Genomic DNA, 24,750 nt, shown 5'->3' with positions numbered 1-24,750 from the left:
TTTCCTTCTTTCTTTTTTTCTTTCTTTTTAATTAAAGAAAATCAGGTGGGCTTCCTCCATTTCTCTGCTGACTCCTAGAGTATTGTTCAATACCAGAGTGGCTGTCGCCTCTGGTAGGCAATAGTTTAGTGCTAAAATCTAATGTAAAATTATTGTAACATGGTTATTTGTTATTAAATAATAGTTTCTTTTGCTTTGCTCAGCTCTGGGTTTGACCAAGTAGTAGTGCTAAATAAAATGCAGAGAATATGCTTGCTCTTAGAATTTTTGCTTTTGCAAAAAAGATTTTATAATCTTAAAGGTATTTTTTTTCATTCAGTTTAACAATTAGATCAACTTTTAGAGGCTATTTACCTTCTCAAAAATGAAGTGTTGCTTTGCATGGACTGGATAGTTTAAGTCTTGGTTATAGGCATTTCTAATTCTCTGTTCCAAGTTTTATAAAATGCTAACATTTGATAAGTTAAGCTTCTTGAAAATACATGATTTTTACCGTTAAATCTTGTTACACAGAATGAACAAAAAGTATTTCTTTGTTTCAGTTCTGATTCTGAAGCAGTACATTTACTTGTTTACATTTTCATTTGTACTTATAAGGTGTTTTGTTTTCTTTAAAGTATAATTTTTCTTAAAACTTTGAAGACCTTTTATAGTAACCTTACAGGAGGCATCTGTGAGAGCAGGGGGACACACAATGCATTTCATAGGCTTGGAGAGTGGTTCCTCACTTAATGCAAACCGGAAGTCTTTTTTTTTTAAATGTCTTCAAAAGCCTGGCCTCACAATATTTCTGCTTTCTTATTTGGTATACATAGGAAAATTTAAAAGGTTGCGCTGGAGCTTTGCATTCTTATGTTAAATATGCAGCTCAAAGCTTTATCTAAACTATTGGATACATGTTAATAGTATTGTTTTTGTAGAAAGCAAATTGCCCATAGTTTGTTTCACAGGCTTATTAAATGTTTTAGCGAACATTCTCTAAATTATCTTTTTCTGTAATTTTTGCAGGCACCTGAATGGACAGAAGAGGACCTCAGCCAGCTGACAAGAAGTATGGTTAAGTTCCCAGGAGGGACCCCAGGTCGATGGGAAAAGATTGCCCACGAATTGGGTCGATCGGTGACAGATGTGAGTTCACTCAGATTTGCATTGTATGGAGAGTGACAAACCAGAACAAGCCAACTATGTAGAAGACAGACATAGATGCATCCGACATTCTCTTTGGAGAAAGGCTACAATTCTTTTAGGACCTGGAAGTGAACCATTAATGAAATAAGCAAGAAGCAGATGTCAGCCAGTCCCCTGGTCCACAATTAACAGCTGTGTGAGGAATTCTAGTGTTTAGAGACTTAAGCTACAGTAACCTAATCACAGAAAACAGTGCTGGTTTTTGTGTTTAAAGTGACCCCTTTAGCTGTGGAGAAAATAGTTCTCACACTGATCAGAATTAGAGAAGTTATATTTCAGCTGGATCTTTTTAACGCTGAAGTACAGATTGCTATAGGTATTTAATCAGGTGGTTTGCATTAATTAAGTCAGCAATGTTCTTACGTGTGTCTTTTTATTTCAAGGATGGTACCTACCATCCATTCTGACAAGGTGTTTAACCAAAAAAAATTATAATATGTGAACGAATATATAATATAATATATATGTGTGCGTGAATGAATATATATATATGAGTGATTGGCTATATCTAACATTTAAAGACTATTTACCTGGAAAGTTTTTGATTTAACACTTTATTCAGGAAATTTAGGGCAGAGAATCTTATTAAAGCACCTACCACAGTATCTGACATGTGCTAAAATAGTAAATGTTTACTTGAAATTCAGAGAAATCTTCATTTTTATCAATATGAGCCTTATTTTCATAAATGATAGTAAATATTCTTTACTAAATAAGTTATTTACTGAATTTAAGTAAATCCTGTACACCTAAAATCTTTGAAAGCAAAGATTCACATGTCTTCTTCAATTCTGTTAGTATGCCCTTGAGTCTTTTTTTATTTTTTGAAGATTTTATTTATTTATTTGACAGAGAGAGACACAGCGAGAGACGGAACACAAGCAGGGGGAGTGGGAGAGAGAGAAGCAGGCTTCCCCGCCGAGCAGGGAGCCCAATGCGGGGCTCGATCCCAGGACCCTGGGATCGTGACCTGAGCCGAAGGCAGACACTTAACGACTGAGCCACCCGGGCGCCACCTACCCTTGAGTCTTTCGATAATGAACAATTTTTTTTTTTTTTTTAAGATTTTATTTATTTGAGAGGGAGGAGGGTCAGAGGGAGAAGCAGACTCCCTACTGAGCAGGGAGCCCGATGCGGGACTCGATCCCGGGACTCCAGGATCATGACCTGAGCCGAAGGCAGTCGCTTAACCAACTGAGCCACCCAGGCGCCCTCGATAATGAACAATTTTAAAACCTTACCAAATGCTTAACACAACTATCCCCCCCAGAAAAATCCAGCTTGTTTCATAAATGCTATGTTATTATTCATAATAAACTTCCATTTAAATTTAGAAACAAACTTACAATAGGAACTGCTTTGAGAATTTTAAATTATAGATATGAATGTTTTTACTATCATATAGGTCTTTTAAAAATCACATTTAAAAGACTACTTTTTGAATTTTTTGAATTTTTATATGATGTTTTGCATTATTTTGGCTTCAAAGTTGAAGTCTCATCTTGTGAAAAGAGCTTTGTATCTTTTAACTTTTTTTTTTTTTTTTTGCTGTTTCATGAGGAGACCTTAGGTGACTGAAGATCCATAAGGATACCTTTTCTTCTACTAAGAATGTTACTGGGATGTGCATTTTATAACCTTGTTTTTAGGTTGCTTGTAAAAGATAAGTTAATAATGCCTTATCAGTAAATATCTGACCAAATTAAAGATATTCCATGGTTATTGATGTTTTAAGTACTATGACCCTCTAATTATACAACTACTGTTACTATATGATTAACAAACATTACTGAAATAATTTTTAGAGTTATAAAACAAACTGGTTAGGGCGCCTGGGTGGCTCAGTTGGTTAAGTGACTGCCTTTGGCTCAGGTCATGATCCTGGAGTCCCTGGATCGAGTCCCGCATCGGGCTCCCTGCTCGGCAGGGAGTCTGCTTCTCCCTCTGATCCTCCCCCCTCTCATGTGCTTGCTCTCTCTCATTCTCTCTCTCTCAAATAAATAAATAAAATCTTTAAAAAAAAATAAATAAAAAATAAATAAATAAATAAAACAAACTGGTTAAAGGGCCCTAAAAGTTTTAGTTTTAATGGAAAAGAATAGTTCATTAATTTAGTGTCTCCTTTAAGGGCAGCATTGCCTTTAACTTTTTAAATAATATTTCTATGAGACCTCAGAAATAATGTCAAAGACAGATAGGAAATTGAATAGAAGCAATATTTTAAATTAAGTTGTCATTAAAATCTGGTTAAATATTTTTATATTTATATATTTTAATATAATTTTTATATAATATATAAATAATTTATATATTTTTAAAAAGAGAGATGAAAGTTTGTTTGCTAAGAATATACATGATGTAACCAACGTAGCCTTGAGAATGGCTAGTTAGTATCAGAGACCTAGAAAACCTATACATTATATAGTAGTCTTAGTGCAGTGTTGGTATATGCAAAGATATCTTTTCAAACTTTTGCAAATTCATCCCATATGTTTCAGTTGTTTTTCTTCTAGACTGACCCAAGGGAAACTGAATCCATGTCTGCAATAGATGTTTTTTCCTTTTACCATGGAAGTAGCAAACATGACTTTTTGGGACTTTTTTCCTCCAAATATTCTATTTTCATAATACCAAAAGTACCTTGAACATAAATATTTAGTAAACCTAAACTTTTTTGGCACCAAGAAATGCCCTTGTAACTTTTCTTCTAATTACATCACATACACTGTATTTTCATTCTGTGAGCATCATGTCCATAGCTGGACTACACATTTCATTTCAGTAACCCCACACACATGCGCATGCACACACAAATCATTCTCTTTAAAAGAGAGCAGGTGGACGCCTGGGTGGCTCAGTAGTTAAGCATCTGCCTTCGGCTCAGGTCACGATCCCAGGGTCCTGGGATCGAGCCCCGCATCGGGCTCCCCGCTCCGCGGGAAGCCTACTTCTCCCTCTCCTGCTCCCCCTGCTTGTGTTCCCTCTCTCACTGTGTCTCTCTGTCAAATAAATAAATAAAATAAAAAATTAAAAAGAGCAGGTGTCTGAAGACTCAGATAACTTGTTTTAGTGAACACACAAGGAGTTACATTGAAGCAGCTGAAGTGGGTTCAGCTAATACAGTTCCTTTAGTAAAATGTTAAGTGAAAGTTGACCACACTTTAGATCACTTATACTTCTTTTTGGCTTATGGCGTTAATTAGATTTGTTTTCATTAAGTATTTAATTATGGCGAAAAAAACAAGTTCAGTTTGCTGTCATCAGAACCTCTGCTTCCTGACCTGATCACCTGTACCAATTCTTCCTGGTCTGCACATCTGTTCCTTGAGCCGTTTGTTTTTTTTGTTTTGCTAACTTTCTAACTTCAGGTTTAGTTCTCTTTCCTTCAAGAAACAATTGACCTTTTTGGAGGAGCAGTAAGAGTATATTCATGGAGGGATCTATATGTCCTTTATTTGGGTTGACAGATTACAATGAAAAACCCATTAAATCCTCATTTAAAAAAGGAGTTTTCAGTGTGTTAATCCAAAAGTTGCTAAATTCTACTCTGGGTAAAATACAAGCAATGTGATTGCCATTGTAAAAAATTCAAAGTGTATTTTAACTCAGATATATCAAAACTACAAGATCTATTTTATTATAGAATAAGTATTTTAATGTTAATATATGCCTTTCAGCAAATAATTTTGGTAACCACAAAGGACACTCAAATTGTAAAAACAACAAAGGAAACAAAAACTGGCACATAAAGCCAACTTTAATGTGATTATTAACTGCAGGTTTTCTAAATTAAGGTCAGGGAGCCTCAGATTTCTTGCTAGTGAAGTAATATCATTCTCTTGCCTGAAAGGATGTAAACTGATGCTGCTTCTCTCCTGGTCACTAATCTCTCTCATTCTGGTTGTGATAACTGACTGATTGGAGATTTTCTGCCTGCTTGGAAAAGGCCCAGCTAGGCAGCAAAACAAAAGACAGGTGGATAGATTTAAACAGACTTTTCTAATTAGCTTAGTGCCACAGTGAGAGGTAAGAGGTGTGTAGTTAGATAAGCGTCCCCATGTGCGAGTGAAAAAGAGAAGGGAAAATCATAAAATTCCCAATTGTATGTTATATAGCTACAGCTAGAGAGGAGATACTCTTGGGGGAATTTATATATTATGGTAGTTGTTCCAAAAATATGTAAGTGGGATTTTATTCAGTAGAAGATAAGCTTTATGGTTTATCAGTGAATTAAATATATAGTAATTATTTTGGCAAATATATTACTGCTATTACTTTTAGAGTTAGACTAGACCTACACAAGTTGTAAAGATGACAAGGAATGTCTCACTGTCCTCTTAACCAGGCTTCCTGCTACAGCACTTCTCTTGGTCTGAGCCTGACCTTATACTCCAGTCCCTCCTCTCCTCCTTCACTTCCTCAGCCTCAAGACCTTTAAAGATATTTAAATTTTAGGAAGGAATAGGCGCTTTATCCCATTCTTCTTGCTAGAGGAGTCACTGGCTAATCTAATAACCAATTTTCAAAGTAATATTAGTAAGTGATAAAAATGTGTTACCAAAATCTGTTTCTCTCTCTCCCTCTCTCTCTTACACACTCACACACACACACACTCACTCACAAACTCACTCACCCTTGTATTTTAAAAGGAGGCTTTAGGTTCTTATCCCGAGTATATGAATGATTGAAGTGAGAATTTTAGGCAACTTGATTGATTGCTTCTTTAAAGGAGAGAGAAGACAGTAGTAGGACTGCTTGGTATCCATCAGAGAAAATTACATAATTAATTGCTTAATCTGTCTACTGACTTGGTTAGAGTTTTGCTATAATCTGACTTCTGGGGCAAAGGTTTATAGATCTGAATTCCCTGTCACCATTTCTGTGTCAACATTGAACAATATCACACATATAACAGGATGATAAAGTATATATTCACTACATGAGAATAATATTGCAAATATCAGTTAAGAGATCAAACCAACTTTTTTAACTGTTTTAAGTGATAATATTGATTATTCCATCATTCATTTTCATAGTATTTTATATTTTTCAAAACATTTAAATACTCATTGTTTTACTTGATCTTCACAACAGCATGGTCAGACAGATAGGCAGCCATTTTTATCCCCATTTTACACTTGAGTACACTGCCACTGAGATGTTTGTTCAGGGTGACACAACTACTAGTAGAATCAGGACAACACCAGGTATTTTGGTTCCTCATCCAATATGTTCCTACCACTACTTAATGCTGTTTTATTGCTGTGTGTATGAAAAACACTTTAAACGTGTCTAGAGACTTTTTATCATTAGGCCTTTCTTGGTAAAACTATGTTCATAGAAAAAAAGAAACTTTTAAAAGTACACTCAAGTAAAAATTTTTTTCTCATCAGCCATAATAAAAAATTATTTCTATAAACACTTTGTCCTATATCATCTAGACTTTAGTCTTCCTCTATAGGAATGAGTATACATAATTTTAACAGTATTAATCAGTATCCTGTCCTTTTTACTTCACTATGAAACATGAGCTACTCTTCATGACAGTGAGATCCACTTCATTTTTCTAAACACTTGCAGAATACTTTATGTTGTCTTGATATAATTAAGGAGCCTCCTACTGATTGTCATTTAAATTGCTTCCTTTTTTGCTATTTTACTGGATTTTTTTTTCCTTCATCCAACTTTCCACTTATTTCTGTTTTCTTAGCTTGTATTCCTAGAAGTAGAACTGCTTGGTTCAAGAATAGGGATGATTTTAGAACTTTTGATGACTTTAAAATTGGCCTCCAGAGAGGTTATAACAATCTACAGTGCCACTGGTAGTATACAAGAGAGGTCACGTCCTCATAATCTCACAGACAGTGTATTGTTTGTTTTTCATCATTGCCTGTCAAATAAGTGAAAAGGGCTACAGCACTGATTTTTGTAACTTGCCTCCTTACATTTTGGTCTTGTTTCAAATAAAGTTTGTGTTAATTCATTAGAATTTTAGGATAGACAGTCCTATTGCCTGCAAATACTTCGCCACTTTCTGTCTTTCCTTTTTTTTTTTAAAGTTTATTTGTTTTTAGTAATCTCTACCCCCAGCATGGAACTCAAACTCACAACCCTGAGATCAAGTCACATGCTCTACTGACTGAGCCAGACACGCACCCCTATATGTTGATTGTATTACCTAGCTATTCCAGAGAAATACTATATTACAGTAATAGTGATTAGTGCAGACTTTTTTGCACATTATAATAAGAAAACCTAATGTTTGGCCATTAATTTTAGTATTAGTCATTGATATGAGACATATTATTATGCTAGAGAAATTTTCTTCAGGATTTCCAATTCTAATTCATTACAGTTGTCCTCAGGGATAGATACGAAATTGTAACAATGGTTTTTTTTTTTTTAACATATATCAGCATGATTGTACAATTTTTTTCATATGACCTAATGAGGATAAATATATTATCAAAGCCTCTTCTTTGTATTTTCAAGACAAACTTCACTTGGTCATATAATACTATTCTTTAATAAACAGCTGGATTTAATTTATTAATAATTTATTTAAAATTCTTGCATTTATATATATAAGAATATTGTAGAATTTTTGGTGTTTTGTTAATAGGATATCTTTAGATAGGGTTATCTAGCCTTCTAGCATCTATAGAGTCAAGACAGTATTACATTCATAAAACAGAGGAAAAAGGAAAGGATGCTGTGAAAAAAAGAATCAGAACAGGGGCGCCTGGGTGGCTCAGTCGGTTAAGCGGCTGCCTTCAGCTCCAGTCATGATCCCAGGGTCCTGGGATCAAGCCCCGCATCGGGCTCCATGCTCAGCAGGAAGCCTGCTTCTCCCTCTCCCACTCCCCCTGCTTGTGTTCCCTCTCTCGCTGTCTCTCTCTGTCAAATAAATAAATAAAATCTTAAAAAAAAAAAATCAGAACAAAAATAAGTATCCAAATAAGTAAAGTAGAATGGCTGAAAGTTATTAGAAAAATCTCCTACAGAGCAAAAATTTTTTAAATGTTAAAATATTATAGAAAAGATAAACACAGGGGCACCTGGGTGGCTCAGTCGTTGAGCGTCTCTTTGGCTCAGGTCATGATCCCAGGGTCCTGGGATCAAGCCCCGCGTCAGACTCCCTGCTTGGGGGGAAGCCTGCTTCTCCTTCTCCCACTCCCCCTGCTTGTGTTCCCTCTCTCTCTGTCAAATGAATAAATAAAATCTTTAAAAAAAAAAAAAAAGGAAAGGAAAGATAAATACAGGGAATCATCAGTCCAAGAGGTCCAAACCTAATTTAAAAGTTCCAGTGAGAGAGAGAGAGAGAGAGAAAACAGATGCAAGAACATTAGTCAATAAATAATACAAATGAAGTTTTCCAGGGATCAATTTGTAAAAGCCTGAGACCAATTTGTAAGAACCTTCCAAAGTCAAGTAGGATACATAGAAAAGATCCTGGAAAAATTTATGAACACTGAGACTACACAGATGATCTTTAAAGCTTCTAGGGAGAAGAAACATCCAAATAAGACCAGAGTGACATCAGATTGCTTAGCAACACTAGGTTCTGGGAGACAAGGGAACAATGGCTTCACCGTTCTAAGGAGAAATGGTTCTGAAGATGGTAAATACATGAGGCAAGGATGCATAGTCTTTCTTTCTTACAAAGTTCCCTGAGATTGTACTCTAGCAAAATAAACAAAACTGAATAAAATTTAAAAAGAGAAAGACATGGAATCCAGTCCAATGAACAGAAATACCAAAAACCCCACAGTGATACAATAGGCCAAAAGTGCAATATATCCACATTGAAGTAGGAGAATGAAGAATTGTGTGAGAGCAACCCTTGAAGAAAGAGAGATTTTATAGACTAGATAGTATGGCTGAAAACTTGAAAAAAAATGTATATATATGAAAAAAAGGCAACTAGAAACTCTGTAAATTATAGAAAACCATACAAAAAGGCTTAGTCCAAATTTAAGTATACTAGACAGTAGAATAATACAGCAAAATAATTTGATATTGAGAACATTCTCCTTTGAGGGCACAAGAAGTGTGTCCACAGCATAGTACTTGTCTCTACAGTGAGTAATTATTTACCAGATCATAATCTGTAAAATCTTACAAAAACGACTTTTCATATTTTAAACATTATATATATTTTACAGATGGTTTTCCAATTTTTAAAACCAACAAATTGTAGAAGACTACGGCAAGTTGCCCAGCAACAGTTTGTCCAAGTCCCCAAAAGCTCTGCTCTGTCTAGGTTACTAATTTCTTTTCAGAGGAACATAATTGAAATAATGTGTGTTCATAGGAGCTCTTATTCACTTTTCCCTTCTACTGAGGTGGAATACCAAATTTGCATGCAACCAAGTTACAACCATGCAGGTAAAGACAGTTGCTCTAAAGATGGTGGAGAAGCACACAGTGGAAAGAGCCTGAGTGTATGCAGTAAAAGGAAAATCGTAGATAGTGGCAAGTGCTATAAAGAAAAATAAAGCAGAGTAAGAGGTTAGAGATTAAAGGGAATTGCAATTTAAAATGGGGTTCTGAGGGGCGCCTGGGTGGCTCAGTTGGTTAAGCGACTGCCTTCGGCTCAGGTCATGATCCTGGAGTCCTGGGATCGAGTCCCACATCAGGCTCCCTGCTCAGCAGGGAGTCTGCTTCTCCCTCTGACCCTCCTCCCTCTCATGCTCTCTGTCTCTCATTGTCTCTCTCGCAAATAAATAAAATCTTAAAAAAAAAAAAAAAAATGGGGTTCTGAGGAAAGTCTCTTAAACAGGTAATATTCGAGCAGGGACACAAAGCAAGTGAAGGAGCAAGGCTGTCTGAGAAAGTGTTCCAGGTAGAGAAAACCACACTTACAAAAGAGAAGATCATGCTTGGGGTGTGCAGAGTCTAGTACAGAAGTCAATATGGCTGACAAAGAGTGAGTAGGAGGGGATTATAGAAGATGAGGGCAAGAGGCAGTGGAAGACCAGGCTATATAGGACCTTGCTGGCCACAATAAAGATTGTGGATTTTACTCTGAGTGAGATGGTTTAAAGATTTTATTTATATATTTGACAGAGAGAGACACAGCAAGAGAGGAAACACAAGCAGTGGGGAGTGGGAGAGGGAGAAGCAGGCTTCCCGCTGAGCAGGGAGCCCGATACGGGGCTCGATCCCAGGACCCCGAGATCATGACCCGAGCCGAAGGCAGACGCTCAACAACTGAGCCACCCAGGCGCCCCAGAGTGAGATGGTTTAAAGCACTGGAAATTTTTGAGCAAAGAAGTGCAAGATCTAAACGGGTCATTCTGACTGCTCTGTGGAGAAGACATTGTGGCAGGGAAAGTACGCAAGCAGGAAGGCAGGCTAAGTAAGATGCTATTTCAGTTGTTCTTGAAAAAGATGACGGTAGTTTGGACCAAGGGTTATTGAAAGAGGTTGGAAAAAAAGAGGTTGAACTCAGGATATAATATACCAAAAGCATGTTGTTTAGTTATATGTACACTGTAAACTGTAACTATCAGAACTATAAACAGAAATTACTGACTTTGGATGTAGGGTATGTTTCTTTTCATCATAAGCCCTGTTGTATACTGCTTTTTTTTAAGCTATGAACATATATTACTTTGATTTTTTAAACTACTTTTAAAAAATCTAAGGAAACAGAATATGTTACCTTTAATATTTTTCTATGTCAGTATATATAGGCCTACCTAATTCTTGTTTTTTTTATTATAAAAGCTTTATTGATTTACAGAAATAGGAAAATCAGTCCTAAAATTTGTATGGAGCTACAAAGGACACCAAGTAGCCAAAACAATCTTGAGAAAGAAGAACAAAGCTGGAGGCATCACACTTGCTGATTTCAAAATATATTCTAAAGCTACAGTAATCAAAACTGTGATACCAGCATAAAGAAGACAAATGGACAATGGAACAGAATAGAGACCTGAAGTAAATACACACATATACAGTCAACTGATCTTCAACAAGAGTGCCAACTATACACAATAAGGAAAGGATAGTCTCTTCATCAGTGATGTTGGGAAAACTGGATATCCACATGCAGAAGAATGAAATTGGATTCTTACACCATGCAAAGTCAACTCAAACTGGATTAAAGAGTTAAACATAAGACCTGAAACTAAAACTCCTAGAATAGGGGAAAGCATCATGACATTGGTCTTGCAGTGATTTCATTGATATGACACCAAAAGCACAAATAAAAACAAAAATAAACAAGTGGGACCATATCAAACTTAAAAGTTCTGCACAGCAAACAGTCAACAGAATAAAAAGGTAGCCTGTGGAGTGGGAGAAAATATTTGCAAACCTTATATCTGATAAATGATTAATCTCTAAAGTATATAAGGTTCTCCTACAACTAAAAGCCAAAATACCTACATTACTTGTAAAGGTAATCAGGAAGTTAATGGAAGATTCTCTTTTTAAATGGTTAAGATGAACGCTATTAATTCTTGTATTTTTCTCTCCAGAGAATCCATAGAAAAATTTAAAGACACTGAAGAAATAATAAGAATGAACAGCACTGCTTTCTACCAGCTGGAAACATTTTTCAGGTGGTTTGTTTAATATTCAGATAACAGAGTGCCCTTTGTACTTGAAGGGTATGGTAGTTCTCAGTTATAGAGTTGGCCAAAATTAAATACTACTGATGAAAATAATGAACTGTGGTTACATAATTTTTATTATTAGAGTAATACTTTAAATATCATCAAATCAGCCAGAATTTGAAAAATAGGACTTGAGATTATCACTAGTAGTCAACATTTATTTTGAGTTATCTGAGGATGCCAGGAATTGAGCATACACTTTATATAGCTCAGAAAATTAGAAAATTCTTCTGTATATTGAGTAGAAATATGCCACCATGTAACTCTCCACTGATCCTAATTGGACCTTATGGAATATAATTGTCATTTTGCTAATTTAATTTTCTGTTATTTTCATCAGTGTTTTCACTAGAAGGAATGAAACTATTTTAGATTTTATTTTGTCCATTCCACCCTATCCCATATGTCCCAGATTTGATTACAGAGCCCCTATTTCATAAGAATTTTAAAGATAAATTTAGGTATACCTATATCAAGAAAAAGGATTATAAAATGTTTTCTACTTGGAATCAGAACGTGGGAAAACAAATTTTCCTACAATTCTACGATTCATGTAACTGTTAAAACACATGTAGCAGAGTGTTATCCAAATGCCTACCTTAGACAGTAGCCCACAATATTTGTTCAGATACTGAAGAAGAAGAGAAGCCTCATCTGTGTGAGACCTGTGTGGAAATATATGTCTTCTCCCAAGAGAAGGCTAGTAAAGTCTTGAATATAGCTTGACACAACCTACCTTTAAGTCAGAGACCATATCTTCTACAATTACACATGATATAAAAGCAGAATGAGTAACTGAAATCTTCATTATGGAATATGTGAGAAAAATAACACTAAACATTCAAGACTAAATTGGCACACATGTTACTGAAGTCATCTAGATCTAAAGGAGAGAAACAGATTTGGTGATGACCATGTCACCTCCAGTGTCATCTGTTTGCAGATGACATGATATTATATATAGAAAACCCTAAGGACTCCACCAAAAAAACTGTTAGAACTAATAAACTATTTCACTAAAGTTGCGGGATACAAAATCAATATACAAAAATCACATCTATATGATTTTTGTATATCTATATACAAATATCAGAAAAAGATATTAAGACAATTATATCTACAATAGCATCAAAAAAATAAACTACTAGAAATAAATTTAACCAAGAAGATGAAAGACCTGCATGCTGAAAACTATAAAACATTGATGAAAGATATTCTGTACTCATGGATTGGAAGAATATTATTAAAATGCCCATACTACTCAAAGCAATCTACAGATCCAATATAATCCCAATCAAAATTTCCATGGCATTTTTCACAGAAATAGAACAAATAATCCTAAAATTTGTATGGAACCCCAAAAGAATACCAATAGCCAAAATAATTTAAGAAGAACAAAGCTGGAGGCATCACACTTTCAGTTCCAAACTATATTACAAAGCTGTAGTAATCAAACAGTATGGTACAAGCATAAAAACAGACACACCAATCAATGGAACAAAATAGAGGCCACAAATAAACCCACACATACAAGGTCAACTAATCTTTGACAAAGATTATGGGGACAATGGGGGAAAGAACAGTCCCTTCAATAAATGGTGCTGGGTAAACTGAACAGCACATGCAAAAGAATGAAATTGAATCCCTACACAAAAATCAACTCAAAATGGAGTAAGGACTTTAACATAAAACCTGAAACCATAAAATTCCTAAAAGAAAACAAAGGGGGTAAGCCCCTTGACATCAATCTTAGTGATGATTTTTTGGATTTAACACCAAAAGCAAAGGCAACAAAAGCAAAAGTAAACAAGTGGGACCACATCAAACTAAAAAGCTTCAGCACAGCAAGGAAACCATAAACAACACAAAAGAGAAATCTATGGAATAGGAGAAGATATCTGCAAACCACCTATCCAATAATGAGTTAATATTTAAATATATAAGGAACTCCTATAATGCAATAGCAAAAAAAAAGAAAGAAAAACACAAAAAACTAAAAACTGAGCAAAAGAACTAAACAGACGTTTTTCCAAAGAAGATATATAAATGGCTAACAGCTATATGAGCAGGTGCCCAATACACTAATCATCAAGGAAATATAAATCAAAACCACAATGAGACATCACACCTGTTAGGATGGCTGTTATCAAAGAGACAAGACATGCTGGTGAAGATGTGGCGAAAAGCAAACAGTTGCACACTGTTGATGAGAATGTAAACTAGTACAGCCTCTCTGGAAGACAGTATAGAAATTCCTCAAAAAATTAAAAATAGAACTACCATATGATTCAGTAGTCCCACTTCTGGGTATATGTCCAAAGGAAGTAAATCATTATCTTGATGAGATATCTGTATTCCATGTTCATAGCATCGTTATTCACAATTAACCAAGGTATGGAAACAACCGGAGTGTCTGTCAGATGAATAATGAAAATGTGATTTTTATATGTATATGTGTAGACACACACACACACAGTGGAATAATTTTCAGCCAAAATAAGCTGAACTCAGGATTCAGAGAAAGGGAACCCTCTTACACTGCTGGTGGGAATGCAAACTGGTGCAGCCACTGTGGAAACAGTATGGAAGTTCCTCAAAAAGTTAAAAATAGAGCTACCATAGGACCCAGCAATTGCACTACTAGGTATCTATCCAAAGGATACAAACATAGTGATTGGGGGCGCCTGGGTAGCTCAACTGTTAAGCATCTGCCTTCGGCTCAGGTCATGATCCCAGGGTCTGGGATCGAGCCCCGCATCGGGCTCCCTGCTCAGCGGGAAGCCTGCTTCTCCCTCTCCCAATCCCCCTGCTTGTGTTCCCTCTCTCGCTGTGTCTCTGTCAAATAAATAAAATCTTAAAAAAAAAAAAAACAAAACAAAACATAGTGATTGGTGCACATGTACCCCTATGTTTATAGCAGCAATGTCCACAATAGGAAAAATATAGAAAGAGCCCAGATGTCCATCAACAGATGAATGGATAAAGAAGATGTGGTGGATAAAGAAGATGTGGTGTACACACACACACACACACACACTGGAATATTACCCAGCCATCAAAAATAATGAAATCTTGCCATTTACAACAACATGGTTGGAACTAGAGGGTATTATTCTAAATGAAATAAGTCAGGGAAAGACAAATACCATGTGATCTCACTCATATGTGGAATTTAAGAAACAAAACAGATGAACATAGGGGAAGGAAAGGAAAAATAAAATGAGAATTGAGAGAGAGGGAAACCATAAGAGACACTGAACTCTAGGAAATAAACTGAGGGTTGCTGGAGGAGAGGTGTGGGGGGGAAGGGATAATTGGGTGATGGGCATTAAGGAGGGCACTTAAGGTAATGAGCATCAGGTGTTACATGCAACTGATGAATCACTAAATTCTACCTCTGAAACTAATTTAAAAAAAAAATACAATTAGGAAAAAAAAGTCAAACTCATAGAAACAAATCATAGAAAAGGGGCTTGAGGGTGGGGAAAATAGGGAGAGGTTGGAAAAAGGATACAAACTTTCAGTTACAAGCTGAATAAGGTCCGAGAATCTAATGTATAACATGGTGACTATAGTTGATAGCACTGTGGTATATAATTAAAATTTGCTAAGAGAGTGGAACTTAAATGTTCTCACCAAAGGGGAAAAAATATGAATGTATGAGGTGATAGATATGTTAATTAACTCAGTAGGGGGAATTCTTTTCACAGTGTGTATAAATATAAAATTATCATGTTGTGCACTTTAAATATCTTATTACAATTTTATCACACTTTTGTCAACTATATCTAAAAAACAAAACAAAAACAAAAAAATTGACATCCATGTAATTGAAGTCATCTAGATCCATAGGAAAAATTGGATTTGGTGAGGATCATACTTACTGAGAGATGATTTTCATTTCCTAAAGTGACATGCTGTCACACTCAAGGCACCCTAGCCTTATTAAGCTTTATATTAGACCATCACTTGTTTAGAAATATCTTTATCTGCTTAGAATCATAAATAATATGCTGAGGATGCCAAACTTGCCCCCAAAACAAATATTTTGTGATTATTGCCATATACATCCTTTCTCCTGAGACAAAAAACAAATGAAAGGAGAAATTCTCAAGAAAAAAGGATCATTTGCAGTTCTCATTGTGATACAACCATTTTATGACACCAGGAAATATGAAGTTGACAAAGAGGCCAGAATATTAAAAGAATTACTTTACCACATAGAATTGGAAAATTAACCAGTTGTGCTTTGCTTTTTTCTAGTAAGTTCTAAGTTGCCTTTTAAGTGGGAGAAAAGTATGGTCCAAAGATGACTATGGTGACATCCCATTAGTTTTATTGTTTGATGCTGAAGATCTCAAGGACTCAGATTATAGCAGCTATTTGTTTTGTATGGTAGGCCAGATTTTGAACTCAGAATTCTCTGTCAATACAAGGAGTAACTAACCAGGTATTCTCAAACCAATTCACCAGTACCTTCTCTGGGAGCCCTCCTGAAGTCAAAACAAATATCAAACACTGACCTCAGAAACTTTCCTTCAAAGGAGCCACAATTTGATTTGACTCGTTTGTTGAGCAATTTATGTCCCAGGGCATTTTGTAAACAGTAGAGCACCTGTCAGCAATTAGTGGTGTTTAACATTCAGTGTGGTCAGATAGAGAGAGGAAGAGAGTCCTGCAAATACCACTGTCATCCAAAATTACCAGGCCTGTCCATACCTGCACCTTCCTGAGGAGCAACATCAAAGGCTTAACATTGTAGGGGACAGAGGGGCATAGACTTCACTAAAATAATTGAGCCATCCATTGAACAAACATGCAAATAACAATAATAAGTGTGATGGGGGGGGTGAGGGTGGAGGGGACAGGAAGGGGAAACCAGTAACCAGATGTGCTGCCATATATTATCTAAATATTTGGTTTACAATGAAAATAATGAGCCTTGGGGACACCTGGCTGGTTCAGTCAAAAGAGCATAGGACTCTTGATCTCAGGTCATGAGTTCGAGCCCCACACTGGGTGTAGAGATTACTTAAAAACTTAAAAAAAAATAATAATGAGCCATGGAAAAACCAAGAAACCATGAAAAACAGAAGGCAACAGAAACTGCCCATGAGAATGACCAGATTTAGATTTAACAAAAAAAGAGTTCAAAGTAGCCAATATAAATATGTTTTAGCAGAACTAAAGGAAAGCATGATTAAAGAAACAAAGGAAGGTATGATGAGAGTGTACATCATACAGGGAATATCAATCAAGAGATAGAAATTATTTTGAAAAAGAAACAAGTGGTAATTCTGGGATTGTATAATACTTAAAATTTTTAAAAATTCACTAGAGACTAGGGCTCCAAGTAAATTTGAACTGACAGAGGAAAGAATTAGCAAACTTGAAGATAGGTCCATGTAGACTATTCAAGCTGAAAAATGAGGGGAAAAATAAAAATAAACAGAGCTTCAGAGAAATATGAGATACCATTAAGCACAACAACATATGCATAATGGGACTACTGGAAGGACAGAAAAGAAAAAATATCCAAAGAATAATGGGTAAAAACTTTCCAAATTTTTTAAAAAACACTAGCCTATACATCTCAGTGAATTTGCATAGGGAAACCTTAGATATCTACAAAAGGCACATATAATTAAAATGCTGAAAGCCAGAAATAGGGAGAAAATCTTGAAAGCAGCAAGAGAAAAATGACTCATCACTTACAAGGAAACCTCTCCCTCCCACACCCAAAAAGATTAACAGCTGACTTCTCAGCAGAAGCAATAGAGGCCAGAATGCAGTGGAATAACATTCAGAGTGCTCAAAGAAAAACCTGCCAACCAAGAATCCTATATCTAGCAAAACTATTTTTCCAAAAATGAGGGCCAAATAAAAACTTTTCAAGATGAACAAACACTGAAGTCATTCAGTCTGAAAGCAAGTGATCCCACATGGTAATTCAAATCCACATGAAAAAACAACCAATAAAGGTAATTAGGGAATTATAAAAGACAATTAGAAATGTATATTTTGTTCCTCCTAAGTAATTTAAAAAGCAATTGTATAATAGATATATAATGCTTTGTTTGGCCTATTAACATATAGAAAGATGATATATGTATAATATATTTGCCAATAAGAGCACAAAGGAGGTAGGTGGGAGCAAAACTGTATTGGGCTGAGTAAACTACTATAGATAATAAAGTAATAATTATGATAATATATTGTTGGATTTATAACATGAATAAATACAGTGTATATAATGATTATACCACAGTTTGGAGGGAAAAGAAATAGAGCTACATAAAAGTAATGTTTATTTTTATCACTGGAATTTAGTTTATGTAGATCTGAGGCTGATTTTCTTAAGTTAAGATGTATATGGTAAACCCTGGAACTTCTAAAAAAAAAATCTCAAGAGAATATAGTAAAAAATCATTAAAGAAATTAAAAAGCTACACTAGAAAATACTCACTTATACAAAAGAAAGCAATGGAGGGGAATCTACAGCAATGGACAAATTCCTAGAAAGACAAACTACTAAAACTCAGTCAAGAAGAAATAGACAATTGACATAGATCTATAACAAGTGTAGAGATTGAACTAGTAATAAAAGAATCTACCTACAAAGAAAAGCCCGGATCTAGATGGCTTCACCACTGAGTTCTACCAAACCTTTAAAGAAGAATACCAATACTTCACAAAATCTTCCAAAAAATAGAAGAGAGTGAATAATTCCTAATTCATTTTATGAAGCCAGTATTATCCTTATACCAAACCCAAAAATGACAAGAAAACTACAGACTAATTTTTTTTATGAGTATGAATGCAAAAATTCTCAACAAAATACAGCAAACTGAATCTAGCAACTTATAACAATAATTTTATACCCTGATCAAGCAGGATTTAACCCAAGAATGCAAAGTGGATTCAATATCTGAAAATCAATTACTGTAAATACATTGTATCAATAGAATAAAAAACAAATATCACAAGATCATCTCAATAGAAGCATATGACAAAATCCAGCACCCTTGCATGATAAAAATACTCAACAAATTAGGAATAAAAGGGAAGTGCCTCAACCTGATAAAGAGCATCTACTAAAAACCCACAGTTAACATCATGCTTACTAGGGTAAGAGAGGATGCTTTCCTGCTAAGATAAGGAATAAGAGAAGGATGCCTGCTCTCACCACTTTTTCAACATTGTACTAGAGGTTCTAGTCAAGGCAGTTAGGCAAGAAAAGAAATAAGATTGAAAAGAAAGAAGTCAACAGTCTCTGTCTGCTGATGACATGATTTTATATATACAAAATCCGAAGGAATTAATTTAAAAAACTGTTGCTACTGAGTTCAGTAAGATTGGAGGATACATATCAATATACAAAAATCAGTTTTATTTTTATAAACCTGCAGGGAACAACCTGAAAATTAAATTCAGAAAGTAATTTGATTCATAATAGCATCAAAAAGAACAAGATACTTAGGAATTAGCTTAACAAAAGAAGTACAAACTTTAAAAACTACTATAAAACATCGTTAAAAGAAATTGAAGGTCAAAACAAATGGAAAAATATCCCCTGTTCATGGATCAGAAGTATTAATTATCATGATGGCAATATTCCCCTAAATGTAAGAGCTAAAACTATAATTAGATCAATTGAACCTCATCAGATTTAAAAACTTCCCTGCTTCACAGGACACCATTAAGAAAGTGAAGACAACCCACAGAATGGGGGAAATATTTGCAAATCATTTATCTGATAAAGGGCTTATATCCAAAATTTACAACTCGATAGAAGAAATCACCCAAATAAAAAATGGAGAAAGGATCTGAATAAACATTTCTCCAAAGAAGTTCTACAAATGGCCAATAAACACATGGAAAAATGCTCAATATCATTAGTCTCTAGGGAAATGCAAATCAAACCACAAGATACTACTTCACACCCACTAAGATGACTAGAATCAAAAAGTTTGATGACAAACTTTTTTCCATAACAAATGTTTGCCAAGATGTAGAGAAATCAGAAGCCTCATACACTGCTGGTGTAAATATAAGATGGTGCAGCCATATTGGAAAACAGTATGGCAGTTCCTCAAAAAGTTAAATATAGAGTTACCATATGTCTCCACAGTTCCACTCCTAGGTATATACCCAAGATAAATGAAAACATTTTGCCCAAACAAAAACTTATACACAAATGTTTATAACAAAATTATCCATAATAGCCAAAAGATTGAAACAACGCAAATGATTATCAACTGATGAATGGATAAACAGAATGTGGTACATTCATACAGTGGAATATTATTCAGCAAAAAGGTATGAAGTACTGATATATACCACAACTTGGATGAACCTGGAAAACATTACCCTAAGGGAAAGAAGGCAGCCACAAAAATCCATACATTATATGATTCCATTCATATGAAAGTCCGGAAGAGGAAAATCTATAGAGACAGAAGGTAGATTCGTGATTGCTTGGTGAGGGATGGGGTGGGATGGGGAGGATGATAGCTAAAGGGTATAAAGTTTCTTTCTGAAGTGATGAAAATGTTCTAAAGTTGGCCATGATGATGGTTGTACATAACAATATACTAAAAACCACTGAACTGGACATTTTAAGTGGGTGAATTGTATGGTATATGAATTATATTTCAATTAGGCTATTTTTTAAAGATTTTATTTAATTATTTGGGAGAGAGTGAATGAGAAAGAGAGCATGGGCGGGGAGTGTGCAGAAGGAGAGGGAGGGGGAGAAACAGACTCCCCATTGAGCAGGGAGACCAACATGGGGCTCAATCCCAGGACTCTGGGATCGTGACCTGAGCCAAAGGCAGACATTTAACCAACTAAGCCATTCAGGCGTCCCTCAGTTAAGCTATTAAAAAAAAAAAAAGAACAAGGGAGATCTTTTGTACTATTCTGCAGTAATGTCCAAAATATTTTGTTAAACAAGATGCAATAAAAAAAGAATTATTTCAACATCCTGTATGTGATGGTAGTTGAATCTCTAAGTGAGTTAAAATTCATAGAACTATGTGACAAAAGAGAAAAAGATAATTTTATTGTATGATAATATAAAAAGACTAAATCTTAGAAAAAATAATAGGAATTGAGAGAGAAGAGGGACTGTCACCAGAATTGGTCACCTTGGTAGTGAACATCAGGGAAGTCGTCAAGAAGAAAGTCATACTTTAGAGTACGTTGAAGGATGGTTTGCCTCTAGACAGATATTTAAGAAGAGGTTTGATGAAAGGAAAATCATTTCAGGCAATGTTAACAATGAGCAAAAGTACAGGGTAGAGAATTTCTGACTATCTGGGGAAGCATTAATTATTCAGTTCTGCTCAAAGAAAAGCTATCTACAAAAAAGAGAATAGATCAAATTGTGGGTCTCCTTGCATGTCAGGTTAAGAATTAAGGGGCGCCTGGGTGGCTCAGTCGGTCAAGCGTCTGCCTTCGGCCCAGATCATGGTTTCAGGGTCCTGGGATTGAGCCCCCTGTCGGGCTCCCTGCTCAGCGGGGAGTCTGCTTCTCCCTCTCCCTCTGTCCCTCTCCCACCCCGCTTGTGTGTTCGCTCTCTCTCTGAAATAAATAAAATAAAATCTTTTTTAAAACAAGAACTAAATATTATACAATCGGTGATGAGCCATGAAAGGAATCTGATCAGAACTCTGCCTTAAGGGTGTTATTCTATAAAAATTAGTAGTAAGTAGGAGTCCAGTTAGAAGACTATTCTAGTGGTTCAGTCAAGTGAGAATGAAGAACTAACACAGGAGGTGGCAAGTTGTGAGAGAAGGGAACAGATGGGGTTGACATTGTGGCACATGTGGCAGCTGGCTGGGGAGTAAGAGAAAAGTCCAAAACCTGACTGTTAGGTTATGAGCCTAGGTGACTGGGATGACAGCACTATCGCGAAAAGGAAGCAAAAGCAGAGAAGTTGAGGAGTTTAGTTTGAGGAACTAGGAGACCTCTAAATAAGAGATTTAGTGGCAGTTAAAGAGAGGAGCCACATAGCATCGCAGAAAGAGAACATGGCCCATTTCTTCAACTGTAAGAGATTTGGATTCCAAAGGCAGTATGTTATAGTGATTGAGAGCAAAGATTTTAGAACCCAACTTGCCTGGGCTCAGCTACTCATTAGCCTTTTAATCTTGGACATGTTATTTATGCCCCCTGGGCCTCGGATTCTGTAAAATGGGAATAATAATTGTATACCTACCTAATATGACTGCTGTGGGGAATATGTGTACAGACAGGTATCTTAGAACAATGCTTGGGACAAAGAAAGCTTATTGTTATATAGATGAAGTCCTTTTCGATCTGATGATCCATTGTTGCTATATGGTCAATTTCTATGACACTGTTGTTCCATCCTTGGAGGTCAGGGCCAGAGATACAGGTTAAGCATTCCTTTTCTAAAGTAATATTGAACAGTGGTATGAGATACCAAAGGAGAAAATAGAAAGGACAGATGAATGGCAAGGACAGAGTGGTGGGGAGCATTATATTTGGGGTGGGGGGGGACAGTAGGCAGTGAAGGAACATTCGGAGAAAGAGAAAGCCAAGTGGAGTAGAAAAGACAACTTAAGGGAAGATCATCTTTTAGAGTGGAGGCCACTTGAGTGAAGAATTATGGGACATATCTGATGGACAGGGAAAAACTGAAGATGAAAGCAAAGGAAACTCATAGATGGAGCGTAGTTCTGCGAAAATTCAAGAGGAAGGAAGATAATTTCTTCCTTTGAATTGGGATAAAAGATAGGAAGGATATATGGCAATGCAATTGAGCTGGGGCAGTTGGAAGGCAAGGAGGCTCATGGTGGAGAATCTCCTTTTTACATTAAATAAGAAACAAGGTCATCTGGAAAGAGAGAGGAAGGTAGGGAATAAAATTGAAGAATGTTTCTAAGCAGCTTTAAATATTTTCTCTAATGCTGTCCTTTGTATGAATGAAAAACAAGTGATCCATGTCAGTTATAATAGGTAGTATTTACTGAGCCTTTAATATCTGCTTGGTATCATGCTAAGAGCTTATTTCAAATTTACAACTTAATAGGCAAATGGCATTACTAGTATTATCCACATATTACAGAGGGTAATGCATGACAGAGAGAAAGGATTAGAAATTGCTCAAGGTTACCCAGCTAATAAGAGGTGGGACCAAGACAAGTCGACCTGAGTTCTTAACAATCATGCTTTTTGAGGTTTTACTTTCAAATTTCATTAAAGCAGTGAAACACTGGTTCAAGGATATGCATGCATTAATGGGACAGAACACAAAATATAGAAAAATAGTTCATGTATACAGTGGAACATTTCATAAAGTCACCATTCCAAATAAGTAGGGAAAGGATGGCTTGATTGATAAATTCATTTGCGATTAACTATTTTTAATTTTTTAAATTAGTTTTGACCCTGTATTTTAAAATATGTATAACAGAAATCAGAACAGTAGTTGTCAGTGGGAGAGTAGAGATTAAATTAGGGGAACAAGAGAACTTTCTGGGATAATAGGAATGTTCTATAATTTGATTATAATTAGAGTGGTTACACAGGTCCTTTTTTGGGGGTTAAAACTCATTGAATTGTACATTTAAAATCTGTACATTGAACTGTATGTAGGTTTTATCTCAATTTTAAAAAAAAGGGAAATCCATATGTAGATCTCCAAGACATCGTTAAATGAAAAAAGCAAAGTATAGAATGAGACTGATGATGTGATACCACTTGTATAGAGAAAAAAGAAATAATTGCCGCTGAACAAAATTATTTCTGTGGATCCACACTCATGTATGTAAAGGTCTCATGAGTCTTGGGTCTAACCGCCCTACTCCACCAAGAGCTTCTTCCTCTAGTGTCAATCTTCTATCTTGCAGTTTCTTGAATGCAAAGAAAAGACAGATGTTTATGTTCTAACATTAGTTAAGAGTAAATCTCTCCACTGTTTATAATACTCATTGGTATAACATTCTCTGATGAAGAAAGATATTCTTTCAGCAAATCCTAACTAAAAAACATGACTTGTTTGTATAGTATATTTTGAAAAGCAGCCTAGTGTGATGCAACCGGCGTTGAACTAGAAGTTGTCAGGTGATCAAGTTCTTGTTCTGACTCCGCCACCGATCACATGGCTATTTTGGACCTAGCCATTTCATCTTTCTGGGCTTCAATTTCCTTGTTGGTTAAATAAATGAGTAGATGGATGACTGAGGGTCCTTCCAGGCCTAAGATTCCATAAACCCATTTCATTCACATGGACTTTATATGAAATAGGTCACTTGACCTACAAGAGACATGTGGAAAGTAAGGTTTTCTTTACTTTTATAATTTGGAACAGGTGACAACCAAAGCCAAGCAACTGAAGGATTCAGTTACCTGCTCCCCAGGTGAGTTATCACCCACTTCATCCCACTAATCTAAAGTGATTTCCTCAAAATAAATCCCTTTTTATAGTAACTACTTCAAATACAGTGGTTTAGTAGTTTTGGCCAATGAACTCTACCGGTCATATCCCTAAAAGGGGTCGAATCACAGGTACCAACAAAACAGTCCAGCACCCCCCACACACACACAGTGGGTGCTAAGATGGAGTTAATAAGTTTAAACAACTGTAAAAGCCTTGCTAGTATCGACTGGAGGGGGCACACAGGGAAAGCCACTCTGCACACCCCACAAATGCACTGTGCACTTTCCCCACACTGTCCGCCTTGTCACCACCATGCACACAGCGCAGTCTTTCAGAATAGACAGGCAGCTTTCCCAAGAATCTATGTTTCTTAAAATATGTTTCCTCCAGACTAACTGGAATTTTGCTAGAATCTCTGTACTGTTTGCTTGGAACCAGGAAGAAAATACTTCCCAACACCTTCCAACTGAACTTAAATACAGGTCCCAAAGAGAGCAATGCAGGTGAGCAAACCCAGAAAGTCATCCC

The 24,750-nt window shown here is 35.8% G+C and overlaps 1 protein-coding gene across 1 annotated transcript in view; it reads left to right on the top strand.

Moving 5' to 3' along the window:
• DNAJC1 (DnaJ heat shock protein family (Hsp40) member C1) overlaps positions 1-24,750 on the top strand; it is a 234,831-nt gene that overhangs the window by 205,901 nt on the left and 4,180 nt on the right. Inside the window, exons 9-10 of the mRNA XM_032425878.1 lie at positions 1,009-1,128; positions 24,154-24,202. Of these exons, the coding sequence (XP_032281769.1) occupies positions 1,009-1,128; positions 24,154-24,202 (169 nt within the window). The remainder of the gene's footprint in view (positions 1-1,008; positions 1,129-24,153; positions 24,203-24,750) is intronic.

This window comes from Phoca vitulina, unplaced genomic scaffold (genome assembly GCF_004348235.1).
Source record: "Phoca vitulina isolate PV1807 unplaced genomic scaffold, GSC_HSeal_1.0 scaffold33, whole genome shotgun sequence".
NCBI classification, from domain to species: domain Eukaryota; kingdom Metazoa; phylum Chordata; class Mammalia; order Carnivora; family Phocidae; genus Phoca; species Phoca vitulina.
Note: the sequence above shows the minus strand (reverse complement) of the source record. Positions and strands in the feature narration are given on the sequence as shown.